The sequence below is a fragment of the Hemibagrus wyckioides genome, linkage group LG13 (genome assembly GCF_019097595.1).
Source record: "Hemibagrus wyckioides isolate EC202008001 linkage group LG13, SWU_Hwy_1.0, whole genome shotgun sequence".
Lineage (NCBI taxonomy): Eukaryota > Metazoa > Chordata > Actinopteri > Siluriformes > Bagridae > Hemibagrus > Hemibagrus wyckioides.
Window position 1 is genome coordinate 16,031,545 of NC_080722.1, and position 14,478 is coordinate 16,046,022.

General features: G+C 38.8%; 1 protein-coding gene across 1 annotated transcript; it reads right to left on the reverse strand.

Moving 5' to 3' along the window:
* Positions 1–197: 197 nt before the first annotated feature.
* cdc42ep1a (CDC42 effector protein (Rho GTPase binding) 1a) lies at positions 198–7,468 on the reverse strand. The gene is made up of 3 exons (XM_058406328.1): positions 7,285–7,468; positions 2,891–5,356; positions 198–1,479 (listed from the first exon to the last, which is right to left on the reverse strand). The coding sequence occupies exons 2-3, from the start codon at positions 3,342–3,344 to the stop codon at positions 857–859; spliced, it is 1,077 nt and encodes a 358-aa protein (XP_058262311.1). The 5' UTR covers positions 3,345–5,356; positions 7,285–7,468; the 3' UTR covers positions 198–856.
* Between the last annotated feature and the right edge of the window lie 7,010 nt (positions 7,469–14,478).

Sequence of the window (14,478 nt, forward strand, 5' to 3'; positions counted from 1 at the left end):
ATCTACAGCTTTAGTGTGTCACACAAAATACTGTATAAAGGTGTTTTTATCACAAAACCTGCCAAGAGTGTTTTTTTTTTCTATTCATAGGTTATTTGTGGATGCAAAAAATCTATATATTTATTGCTTAATAAACTAAATAATGAACTGAGAGATTGCAATACTATTATGATGCACTTTTGCCTTGTCAGTATTTTTCATATATCACAGCCTAGAGTATTAAAGTGAAATGCATAGGAATACTTTTATGCATTTCATAATAATATGACAGCTGTTTTCCACATAAAATATGTCTGTAATAAGGTTTATGTATAACACAGGCAATGAGAGCCACAGAGTCTACATGGAGAATTATGTGTAGTAAATCTCTGGAACATACAAATAGGAGTGCTGGTGTAAATGTCATATATACTGTACCAGTTAGGGGTTAGCTTAGCCTTTCTTACTGTAGCTCATGCACTGGCAAAGAGACGTGTCATTCACATAGAGTTCAATGTTCGTATTGCTCATATTCAAAGAGAATAGGAAAATAATAGCAATGAGGTCAATTTGTTCACTGATTGTCACAATCAAACACGCAGTACATGTTTCATATCCACATCTAAGCTAAAAACATATTCCAGCATCCATCAGATACTTCAACATCCTTCCACAGCCACAATTTATGAGAACCCAGACTCTTCATCTGCATTTTTTTTAAACTTCATGTCCTCTGCTTCTCTTCTTTCAACAGCGTACAATCATAGAGCAAGAGAGAAGCTTGATTAATAGTACTATTTACAAATTTCTTTGTTCAAAACTTCTGTTAAATTTGGCACAACAAAAATGTAAAGCTCAAGGTTATTCATCTTTCATGCTAGACCTTGATCTCTTCCTCCTCGTCAGGGTAAGTGTAAGGTTGTCTCCTCTGGGTGATGCTCGTGTCAGTTTTCCTGTTTGTTCCACTGCCGTAATGTCGAGCCAGCACATCTGCAGCCTCCTGGAACCTTTTGGCCTCCATGCCGTGCTCCTTGGCAGTGTAGGAGCGCACAAGATCACCTACCATAACTGGTTTCACGGATTTTCCGTTCATCACATCCCCACACCCCCACTCTACTCCATAAAGGCGACTCCGGCCCTCTGAATCCTCTCTGAGAAGTGAATCCACCAATGAGGTTCTGGTGTCCGAGGTCATTTCAGTGTCACCATTGGCCCAGGGCTCAGGAGTGTGCTCCACTTCAGAGAGGTTATTGGCTTCCACATGGACACTAGGCCTATCAATCATGGCAAAGACTTCTGACATGAGCGAGGGGCCGAGGTCGACGGTGAAGGAGTTCATGGAGTCAGATGGGCTGAGTGAGTCGGGGACGGTGAGGGTGTGCGTCAGATCTGTGAGAGAGCCACGGTGTATCTCAGCAGAGCAGGATGGAGGAGATGCGCTCTGCACAGGTCTCTCTGAGCGTGACAGCCTGGGCAGTGTGACAAAACCGGACTCTACACCTATAGACAGGTGGAAAAAGCAGAGAGAAGTGGGAATTGGAATGAGCAATCATGTGCTTCCACTTGACTGGAGGTAAAAGAGAAACTTCTGGCTATATAAATTTCATTTCTCCTTTTACCAGAAGATGGCACTGAAGAGTAAAGGGATTCAAAATATTTCCTACCACTGGATATTCTGTGCTTTGACAGTACTGATCACCCCAGAACACAAGAAGATAGTTAAAGAAATGCAAAATCTGCAGAATAAACATCTGATTTGGTTAACATATTTAGCCCTTTACTTATTTAATGTGTACTAATGGGAAAGTATATATAATATAATATAACTTGCTATAAACCTGAGAAAAACATTAGGGCAGATTTTTCCAAAAGTACTGCAGCACAAAGATCCATCATCCAGTGGTAGCGTAAACACCACACCAAACATTCTTTCTAACAGTTAAGAGGACTTAAGTTCAAAATGCTTCTGAGCTGTTAATGTATAATGTAGTAATGTTATGAATGTCATGTGCACTGGCATGTGTCATTTAAATATCTCACTACAAACCAAAAGTTCAGGCTTATCTCAGATTTGAGATAGGAATGCTGTATTTGGTTGCTTAAGATACTTTTAAATTTATCAGAAAAACAGCTCAGTACTGGTCACTATGCAAAACGCATCTGCAATGGCAGTCAATTACGCCTGTGTGGTAAACTCACTCCTACACATGTCTTTAAATTGCCATCCTGTCACTTCTTCTGGTTTTTCTGGTATTTCACTATGCAAAATGAAAGTAATAACAGCACAGTAACTAAGCAGTGGATATTAAACAGCAATTCTCTGGAGTAGGCTTCATTTCACATTTCACAGAGAGAGTAATTCTACAGCATGTATGTAGGATTGTCTGCTGCGTGTGTCTGAGCTGTCTGAGGCTTATGAAGGACAGTTAGGACAGAGAGGGAGGCGTAGCTGAGGTGTGTATGAGTATCGCAGACACTGGAATTCAGACACTAAGTCTGGACCTATGCTATGTTGTAACAGGTTTGTAGATGGCAATCAGAGCTATTATTGCTGAGTGAAACACTGAAAGGGCAAAAAATCTGGTCAGATAGCGATGTTTTAGTAGAGATTCTCAAAATGAAACGTTTGGTAAACTCTCTAGCAGTTTACAATGATTTTGTTAAACTGGGCACAAATTTATTAAAAATGAAAAAGAATTAAGAAGAATTACACCAATTATGGTTAAAATAGCAAATGAACAAACTATGAACATTTTATAATATTAAATCAATTTCATTAGCATCAATGTTATGGTGAACAGGTGAAGGTCAAATATGTTTTACTAAATAAACTTGGCTTTGCATTGCAGCACATAAAGCATGTTAACTTTATGATGCATTTGGGAAACTTGTAGTGTTATATTGCGCTTACCATATGATAAGGTGCTGTCTTCAGGTTGCTTGGGTGTGTTAGGAAACAGCACCTTCACAGGGCAGCCATTGGGTGAGTCCACATCCAAGCGAGGGAGGGAGATTGCATTCTTAATGATAGGGGAGATGGGTGGAGGTGGAGGAGAAAGGTCTCTGGAACTCCCCCGCGGCCGATCTGGAGTCTTGCGGACATGCCGTAGGGTGCGTGAGAAGAAGCCCTCGCTCTTCTCTGAAGCGGTGATGGAGTCTCCATCACTGTTGTTCCCTGCACCACCATGGTTGCTGAGGAAGGAGGTGTCCCCGAATACATCTCCCCCACGGCCCACATGCATGGTGTGGCGGAAATCTCCCAGCGGCGGACTGATCATGTCTGGAGTCAAATCACCCTTAAAGCGTCGCCTCCCTGAGGAGTGAGAAACCAGGCCCTTCAGCCCAGACAGTTTGCCCAAGTTCATGACTGCTGAGTTTTTTGAGCTTACAATAAAACCACAGGAAAGTACAACAAAATCTCCAATATTAGTATTCCAACTGAAACTCTAGGTGTTCCAGCGAGTTTTCTGTGTGTTCTATGCAGTCGAAAGAATCTGGCCTAGCTCGACAGGAAATTATCCACACATTACCATTCATGCAAAATTATGCATGGCTCAGGGCTTCTCTAAAAAAGAAATCTAAAAAAAGGTGCAGCTGAGTGAAGTTTTTCTCAGAGAGGATTTTCCATAAGTATGAACACAAAGATTTTTGCCACTGGTTGCTGTCTATATCCAAAATGATCCCACTGAGATAGATGCGAGATGAAAATACTCATGTCCCCAGTTCCTGGAATCCTCAGAGGGGTATGTGGTCAGAGAAACTGGGCTGCACAGTTGTTTTGGGTTTTTGGTTTAGAAAACACCAGTTCAGAAATAAATCCAATTCCGGCTGCAGAGATCTTTGTGGTTTAGGATCGGATCCATATATTCCATCTCCGATGGGTTTGAGAGCATCTGCTGCTGTATGTTGAGGAAGATCAAATGTTAAGAAAATTTCTGCAAACTTCGTTTCTGCAAAAAAAAGAAAGTGACGTGGTGCATGTGGTATGAGTGGGTAGCACTTGGCTACATAAATAATTGCAGGTTTCTGCTGATTTTATGCTTTGAAAACTAAGTTAGGTTCTATGCCAAATCCTCCAGGCTAAAGTCCACTTCCCTTCCTTTAAAAAACAACTTCTCGTTCAAAGACCTTAAGTCAAAGGGAGAACTATTTTTGGTTTTGCAACTAACGCTGGTCAGTATCTTCGGTCTTTCGTTTGCAATACGTATTGCAAAAGTACTTTCACAATATCAGATTTAAAAAATGTCTAAAAAAAAAACAGACCTTATTTGTGAATATTAAATATCAAAACCAAAAAAGGCTATGAGTCAAATAAAAACACCTTACGCTTAATCTTAAAATATTCTCATAAAATCAGTATACACTGTCCTGCCTTAGTGTTCTTTTGTTGTTCGATGGAATTTGTAATGGTCATTGCTTTTTAAATATTTTGACAAAGTAGCACACATTTACAGGCCCGTCTATTTTATGAGCTTTCCACTGAGACTGGCCTCCCACACATGTTAGTTTGACTCCATTAATGAGTTATTACAGCGCTCCAACAGCATTACGTCAACTCTCAACCAGCCCTTAGTTTCTTCTTGCCCATGCACCGAATGTTGGTGTTTTATTTTAACAGACTACGCTTTTAAGAGCAGTAAATTTTTCTTTTCCTGCACAGCAGTAGGTCTCTTGCCCTCATACGGAGAATAGCTCAGCTCAGTTACAGGTATGTTGTTCTATTTAGCCAGAAGTACTTCAACAATCCTTCTGTTTGCTGTGTACTAAGTATAATTCAAGTCTGGATTAACAAAGAATCTGTGCTGGTGTCCCTAAGAAACCTCCTGTCTCATCCAGCCAGAGGCACAATTCCTAACAAAGCAGTAAAAGATTAAAAAGCCTTAAAAAGTCAGCGGATAATATCTCTGTGAAATGATTACAAGTTTTAATGTTGTTTTAAAATAAAGAAATAATTTTCATGCCTAATTTGTCAGACTGTGTACCCCCTTAATCCCGGTCCACTCAGTAACCTCTGCCCTCTCAGTGTGTGTTCTTGAGAGTGTGCTCTTGAGAGTAAGATGGCACAACACCCTCTGTCCAGACCACTCCAGACAGACTTGTTAATTTATCCCTCTCTGAGCCGTGATCGAAGGCTTTCTTTTGCCATGTTCCTTTGTCTCCTTGACACTCTGCTCCCAAAATTCAGATTCACAGACTCACAGGCCTGTTCTTCAGAAAGGTCAGACCAAACGTCTTTTAAAACCCAGGAACGTAAAAACAATAATCTGTACAACAGTCAGGGGGACATCAGCTGTTTGTTGGGTATCTCCTCTCTTCAAAGCCCTCTGTCTCAGGGTTTTCTGGCAGTGTGGAGGGGTGCAGTCCTCGAATTACTGTCCTACAGTAGAAAGGAAGAGGAAAGAAGATTCTTGTAGATTATACTCACCTAAGCACAAAATGATTGTTTATTAATATGTTTCAGAATGATGTGTATATACGTTACATATAGAAGGAGACATATAAGTGTTAAGAGTGTCATTTCTCATCATGTACTTTTACGGTGTAAAAAGTAAAAATGGACACCAAGTAAAAAATTTTTTACAATCAAATTTACTATAAGTAGGAACTGTCTTATAGCGCATTGATGCTACATGAAATAAGGTTGCAGTCATTGCCCTGAAATCATATAAAGTGATTGGAATCCATATAAGATGCAGAACATATACACACACCATAAACCTCATGATGTAATGCATTCAAAAATTGAGACCGTACAGGAACAGTTCAGCTCTAGAAACCAGACGGAGATTTGATACATTAGGGAGATGTGAACTTCTGAAACCAAAGAATAATGGGACCCGTGTGTGTGTGTGTGTGTGTGTGTGTGTGTGAACACATTCCTAAGAAGAATATCACTAGACTGAAGAGTGTCTACATCCAAGATTGGAAACACATTTTAGTTCGTCTGCTTGTTCTCTCTACAAACCCCCACCAGGCTGCCATTATACAGATATGAGACTGATGCAAATCAAACCTCTAACCTGATAAACAGATTCCTATTTAATGTTAATTAATTACATTAACACTACTGCTATTTCAGACTCATCAACATTTTCCAGATTGTCACCCTAACAATATAACCTCCTTTTGGCTCCTTTCTTTCTATACTCTGCAACACACACACACAAAGTCTCATTGACTCCATGTTACTTTGTAACTGAGTTGACCAGGTGGACAAACATGCAAGGTAATGACTCATTTATCTTCTCCCAATGACCTATGTCTCTCGCCCTCTTAGTCACTTTGATTTTAGTGACTTGTCAGGCACCAAAAACCACAAGACACAATAAGAGTCTAAATCATGGCATTGAAAGTTTTATTGTCAGAGAATGTGCTATCCTTCTAATCTGACCATTCTGAAAAAAGCTCGCAATTTTCAAATTGTTTTGCAATTAAGCATTTTTCTGCAGCAAAATTACAAATATATATATACACCATATGATATGCATCTATAAAATACACTATGAAACTACTATGCTGCACAACTGGTATTATATGGTATATGGTATAGGCTTGCGGACTGTAAGATGCATCATTTTGTGATCTTAATCACATTGAACAATAATTTGTTATTATACATAATTAAATAGTCTAACAGTAATGATTTTTTAGTAATTCATTCTATCAGGCTCTTTTTTGTGTAACTAAACAATTTCTGGAAGTCTGCAGTATAAATCATTTAGACATGTGTTATATCCACCCATTAAATGGAGGTCTGGGATTAGTTTTTCACAGCACATTGGTGCAGTTAATAGTAGAATTGAAAGTCAATTTACATGACTGTGTTACATGACTCAACAATGGTTAAGATTCACACAGGGTCAGGATGCAGTCATGACACAATAAGACATTTCATATGTTTTTTTTTGTTACACACTGAGTCCTTCTGCAAAATTGCAAAACTATTGCATTTGAACTACAATGATTAACCAAGAATATATTGTGCAACCCAAAAATTGTGACCAGGCTTACTAATTCTCACACTACATTCCTCTACATAAAGGATGGCAGCATGACAATAGCCTGTATGAGAGACAATGATCAAGAAGAGAACAGAAGGCATGTTACTGAGTTACGATTATTGAGTTAGTAGTGCTTTGGCACATGCATGCAGCCTAGAAATTCATATGAAGCTTTTATTTCGTTTTGTGATACAGCATTATATAAAATACTGACTCCATCTCAACTGTGCCATATACTGGGAAAATGAATACAGCATTATGAAGTTAAGAAACCAGGTTTTCATTATGATCTATGCCAACTTACCTGATGAAGTCTAGTTCACCAGACTCTTGTTGGTAAATGAGATTTTATTCCATGTTTCTGAGATATTCCAGTATGGAGTTTAGGAGCTTTACGTCTGTAACTTTTCCACACTGAGGCAGCCTCTGCTCTGGTGAACATGGGCAGTACACACCACTAGCAATCACACACACACACATACACACACACACACACACTATTACAGGCAGCAGTCTGCCTCAACTTAGTGGGTGTATTTGGACTCAGGACAAAAGGGGCGGGGTTTTTCTCGGGGACTGAGGAAAATCCCTTATTTTAGCAACAGAGTGCAGCGACTTTGTATCAGTAGGGAAGAAAAAAACGTGGCATGTTCAGAGGACCCTACAAAAGGTAATAAAACAAAGGGTATTAAAAGATCTACACTTTATTTCGACTGCTAACATGCATTGTTTAAAACTGAAGTCAAAACTCTTGACATTCAGTAAAACAAAAGTATGAATCCAATTTTATTGATTTCACACAAAATCCATTCAATGACCATATCTTCCAAAATCCATGACTTCTTTTGTAATACTCCACAACCTGCAAACCACTATACATTTGCAGGACATTTTCAATTGCAAACCCACTGCTTTCAAAACTGTTATATGCACAAACAGTTGGGCAGTAACTATACTGAAATATATAAATCAGAATATTTACAATAAAGTGAAATAATCATTCCCAACACAGCTAAATGCAATTCCAGCTAAAAGCCTATCTAGATGTCCCGTTTATAGTCTTGTTACTTGTTTATAGTATGATTTTGTTTGGAAATATGCATCAAGGAAAAGGTGGAGTAAGAAGAGTGACAGAGAGACAGATAATGATCTATAAATATCTATAAACATAGAGAAAACAAAACAAAGGCTATTGAAGATAATTGCAGCATTTCTGATTCATTCTTGATACACAGTTAAGTACAGTCAATGAAGTGAATAAATCTTATTCTTATTCTATAATAAAATATGTTTGGGGTTTTTTTGCTGGTTTATGTGAAGAAAAAAAACATTCATGTTAAAAATAAAACAAATTAAAAATTAAACACAAAAAATTTGATTCTGTAATGCTTATTGTTGTTAGCATTTTTAGATTCTAAAAAAAATTATTTTCCATAACCAATTTTGATATTTGTTACAAGATCCAATATCTGATATATTTTCTTGGATACCAAATCCACTTTTTTTTTTTTAATTTATTAATTTATTAATTTATTAATTTATTAATTTATTAATTTATTAATTTATTAATTTATTAATTTATTTATTTATGCATGCTAATTTCAGCCTTTTTATTTAATGTTTAATAATTCTAGCATTTTTGTTCTGTTTGTAGCTATTTATAATGGGGGGAAATGGTTTATTAATAACCATTAAAAATTCATAAAATAAATAAAAACGGGATAAATAAGAAAAACCGTTTAGGATGCTAATAAAAGATTATAAAGGCACATGGCTGAGGGCCTTTTCTAATCTATAAGACCGCTGCTTAATACTCATTCTCATATCAATTGTCTATTTGGGAAAGTGCACTCTGGTTAATCCAACCATATCAAATCAAAGCATTCAAACTTACCCATAGTAAACTTTCTGCTTCTTCAAGAACGGACTAATGGACACTGGCTAACATCGTTTGTTTCAATACCATAAACTAAAGGCCTTTTGTTGTTGATTTATATACATTAGCTGTCCAATAAGCCCTCTACAATTCTGTAAGCCCTATTGGATTGTTCTAGCTTATAGTGCACTCTGGGCTCCGAAGAGAATGTGGAGAATGCAGTCGTTTGTCAAAATCAAAGCCCCCAATAAAATGATTTCAGAATGTGTTTCTTCTTTGACTTCCCCCATTCTTCCTGAATGTGTTCATACTTTCCTCGTTTATGTCCACTGAAGCAACCTATGCTAGAGTTTCTCAGAGTAAAAATGCTTCTCTTCAAGCATGCCAGCTATTTGCTAAGAAAAAACGTGTAGCTTTTGGAAAAGGTTCAGTTGTTGGTCCCCAAAGGGAGGCCAGATTACATTTTAGCCTTTGTGCTCCACACATTTGACTGTTCCACAATCCATCTTACACTGTCTTCTTTCTTCCTTCCCTTCCTTTTTCACAAGCTCAAAGGATCCTTCCATGTGTCTTTCTTGGTCTTCGGTGGTCTTAGCACCTACAACTTGTCTTTAATTCCTCTAATTAAACGGGTTTGTCCATTTGTTTAATAATCAGAGTACATCAAGGACTTTGTCTTAACCACTGGTCATTGCATACATTTAGTCTTTTAAAGAGTTTCTCTCTCAGCTCCATTTTTTTTACAGTCCCCTCACACAAAAACCGCTGGTATTCAGGCCCCTCAGCTGTGATTCCTGTGCTGTGAGGAGAGCCAAAAGGGAACCAATCCAGTGTTGAACTTTTAGCTTATCATGGAAATGTTTATTAAGCTCAAGGTTGATGGATGTCCCGAGGCTGACTCTGTGTAGCATTACTCTGTAATGAGCACTGTGACAACAAACAGTGCATACTGAAGTTTATAATGCCACAGTTCACTTGAGGTACACTCAAACAGATATAATACCCTTTATGCATGCTTTCAAATGTTTTTACATATTGTGAAAATGGTGTTTGATGAAGCAATGAATTTTTTTTAAATGATCTGTGTAAGATTCCAACAATTGTTTCTGAGTGTTGGTTAAGTAGTTATGTATTTAAAAGCTAGGGCTTTGTTTATTCAAAGCTTTTACTGCTTTAAGCTGTTTGTCTGCTTTGTCTTTGCTTGCTTTTTCTTCAACTATTGATGCTTTGCCGTTCCCTCTCCTGCTCTGTTTTGCTCCTTGATCAGAAACTGGGGCGATAAGAAAGCTGCTTCTGATGCATGGTGAATATACAGCCAGGCGAGATTGTGTCTCCGTGCTCTCACTGTGTTTAGACTATACCAGCATCCCTTTTTAGAGATATGGATCATGGTGTCATTTCCTGAGCATGATGAGAGAACCATTACTGCAACATATGAGAAAACAACTGGCCAAATCATAGAGAACACTGAAGGCTGTGCTTCAGTGGAAACAGTGAGTCTGTGTTCTCACATGTTGAGTGGGATTCCTTGCCTCTTGGCCCTGTACTGGCCCATGTGATTACTACTGTGCATCAGGCTCAAAAGCTGGCCTGAAATTGGTAGACAGTGCTCCTTTAGAATTAGATAGTGCTCTTTGGAAATATCCTATTCAGGCTTTAAGCGTGATTAGCATGCATGTCTACTAAACACTAAACAGTAAATGATATATATAGTGAAGTCATAAAGTTAAAACACAGAGAAAAGGATAGAGAAACTAAGGGAAGGAGCTTGGGTGAAGTTTCTAAGAGACATGTTTCCCAAAGAAAAAAGCAAGCTGTTCATACTTTTCCAAAATTTCAACCACTTTAACATTCACACAGGAATGGGACACATTTAATTATTTAAGAAATAACTAATGGCATAATTCCAGATGTTATATAATCTGAAATCATTTGATTAGACCCATTTACTGTCCTGTTTTTCAATGCTATTTTTATGATGCTATAATCACAGCAGTCATCTGTGCTTTAGTAATATTACCTCTTTAGAAATAGTGTACGATACGGATACATATTTAAGTATACATTTTACAGCATTTAACTAAATCCAAACTGATTTTATATCCTATGTTTTAGCCTCAACACATTCAGCACATATGTGCACTGTTTGATGGCTATAGAATGAAAGATGGTCATTGCTGTGAATTATTAGCTTGCTGAAAATCCTAGCAGGCTTGTGTTTATAAAGGCTGTTTCCTGATCCACATTTCCTTTTTGGTGCAGAGTACAGTATGTGTATGTGAAAATGTGTGTGTGTGTGTGTGTGCATAGGTGCGTAATATATACGCATCATGGACCACAAGAATTTTTTGAGAATGCTGGTAGCAATGCTTGTGGTTATTGTTTTCAACAAACTGCAATTAACAACCACCATCTGACTTTAAGAGACACAGCTAACATAAACCTTTGTTCCATATTCCTCTGCATGAATGTTCCCCCCAAAAGCAAATATTTATTTAATTGTTATGCCAGGCCTCCTATTTGAGTTCCATTAGAAACTGGAAAGCAGTGTACGTTTGGATTATAAAAGCCAGATGTTGCCATCTGAGAAGGAAAGTGGTAAAATGGGTAGATGTGGGGAGGGTGGGACTGCTGAACTTTCAGCAGTGAAAGTTCTTAATTTAAACCAAAAATAAAGCGCAGACATATTTCCTGCAACCACTTTACGATTATTTAAATCAATAAAGTCTTATGTGCTTGAGAAGCAAATCCTCAGTCTATCTGTCTCCATTTCCACCTGCTCCCTCCCTGACTTCCTGAAGAGTGTGTCGCTAATTAACATCCTGTTGGGAGTGGACCCTCTGTGAGCACTACGCTTCTTGGATGGAGGGGTGCAATGAGACAGGGATGGGGGTGTAACCCAAGGAATGTGTTTGGACTGCATTCCCATTTCCGTGAATTCTGGCCTGTCAGGAAGCAAGGCTCAGGCAGGAGACAATAGACAATAGTGAGGCTAGACCCTTGCTGGTGTGAGGCTCCAACAGGAAAAGCGGCACATGCACACAAACATTCAGCTTCGGAGGCATGGCTGGCGTCTTCCAAAGTGGATAAAAATAACCAGATGAGAGAGTTTTTCTTATTCTGCTGCATGAGGGATGATCTTAATAGGACTTCAGCAGCCTTTGTTATCTGGCCCTTAACCAAGTATCTGTGGCTGAAGGTGGTGATCCTGTGGGTTGGAATTTCAAGTGGCTAGTTATCCCATGGACAAAGTTTGACCTCTCCCTAATACTTGATCTGTTGATCTCTTAACATAGAGGAGGATACCCTGTGTAATTCAGTTTTCAGTGTAGATTAAAGACTAAAAGAGGTGGTCAAGATGGTCTGTCCAGAGCTGTGAGGAATGTTGCAGTATGTCTTTTTGGCCTATTTATAAGTGTGTTCCGTGCCTATCCTCACACGGACAAAATGGCCTTTCTTCTCTTTCTCTGCGGGGAAAACGCCTTTTTGATGAGCGAGGTCAAAGGAGAATTGCCAGACTGGTTTGAGCTGCAGGAAGGCTGCAGTAACTCAAAAAGTGAATGGGCTACATCAGCAGAAGACCACACCAGTTTCCACTCCTGTCAGCCAAGGAGAATAATGTGTGCCTACAGTAGGCATAGAAATAGATGTAATGGCGTAAGGAATATTTTCTTACTGAGCCTGCGCATTGATTCTGAAAAGGTACATCCCTTTATGGTGACAGTTTATCCGTAATAGCTACACACATACATTTGTTAAAGAAGAAGAAAGTTAATCCCATCACCTTGCAAATATCCACACAAGCCACTGGGTGGAGAAAATTATTGTTTACATGAAGACTAAAGTTACACATCTTAAGCAAAACTACCGCCGAAGTGGTAGGCAGTGAAATCTGTGCATTTTTGTGATAGGTGATGGAAATGACAGAAATACTCAGTAATTTGTGTTTTTCCTCTTAAGTGAAGGCATCAGAATGAGAAATGCTTCAACTCTACAGGTGAACTGAAAAGTAGGGATGAACTTAGGTGTGAAAAGAACAGAAATACTCTTTAATGTACATGCAATCAAACAAACTGCAAACTACACACCATCAGGCAAAACCCTGCTGTGTGATGCTCCTCCATGTTCTTTTTCCACACAAAGAACAGAGCATTTATATAGACAGTCTCAGTCTCTCGGGCTGTTGAATGCTTACCAAATCAGCAGGGTTCAGAGAAGACCGGACTGGAGCCTGCGGCTGCTGCGTGTGATGGCCTGTCTGAGGCTGCGCGGCCTCGTTCCCAGCCACCACTCTCTGGAACATTCTTTGGTCAAGGGCAGCAGTGGAGAGGAATAGAAGACCTTATACAGCCAAGCTTGCTGAATGTTTACTTCATTGCTTGAGTTTTGGGCACAGAAAGATCTACACATCTGATTTTGTTGTGTTGCATGTGGACCAACTCAGTCTTAGATCAAATCTGCTACACATAAAGTGTTAGTTTGTACCCAACATGCTGCAAGCTTGTGCTTTCATGAAATAAGAAGCCCCAATCAAGTGAACCTTTGGTCTTCTGCTCATATGTAAATCTATGTATTATATATTAGGTCACCTGTGAATGTGTATGAAATGCAAATTGAACAGAGGGACATGGCAGAAAGTCTGTGCAATATGTCCATTTGAATCATCTGACTGATGCAGGCATTTTACCGTCCTGCCTACCAAAAGTCCTTATCCAGCTGGGCTTTTAATGATACCCAATAATTAAGCTGTTAATTTCAGAGTTGCCAGAGTTATCATCTAATGGGCATCTTTCAAACATTCTTTCAGTGGTTGCCAGAGCTGTGTGTGTGTAACATTTAGGTTAACCACTTAGGACGCAATGTATGTTTTAACTGTATGCAAAGACTCCATGTCTATTTAACAGGAATCTTGTCACATATAAGTGGTTTGGCCTCATTTGACTTTGCCTTGCCAAAAGTCAATATAATTTGCTAGTCAAAGAATGCTTTTCATTACTGTTTTTGCTTTAATCTCTTTTGTTTAAGAGAGAAAGCAATCAAAAAGCAATCACTGGGAAACATTTTAGTGTCCTAAAATTATGCAAAGGGCTTGTGAAGAAATCCCTTTTGGAATCCATCACAGTCAGAGAAGAACTTGTACCCACACTGATGTAGATATGTATCTCCAAAGACTGAGTTAGATCAGTGTTTCTTCACATTTCTTTCTGCCTTTCTACATATCTGCCCTTGGGTAAATAAAGCCAAGCCAAACTGTTTTTTTTTGTAGCTCTACAGTCTTTGTCTAGCCCAGTGATTCAAACCAGACACAGAAGTTGTTAGAACAGATTTTTGTCTGACTGGCATTTCCTGTAGGCTGGCACTGAATTGGAGAAAAATTCCTAACCAAGGCACCTTTCCCTTCCGGTCAAATTCACACATATCCCCATCCTCCACAGTGCCCTTAAGAACAACTGCAACTTCAGTCAGCAACCTAAACTGTCCAGTAACACTTAATGGCTTTTAATTAGCTGTCAAAGCGATATGCCATACCAGCTCTGCATGGACTGAGCTGTGATTGTTCTAGCACTTGGAGCAATGACAGGAATGGTGTTTATTGCAGACCAGCGGTGTCCATGTGGTCTG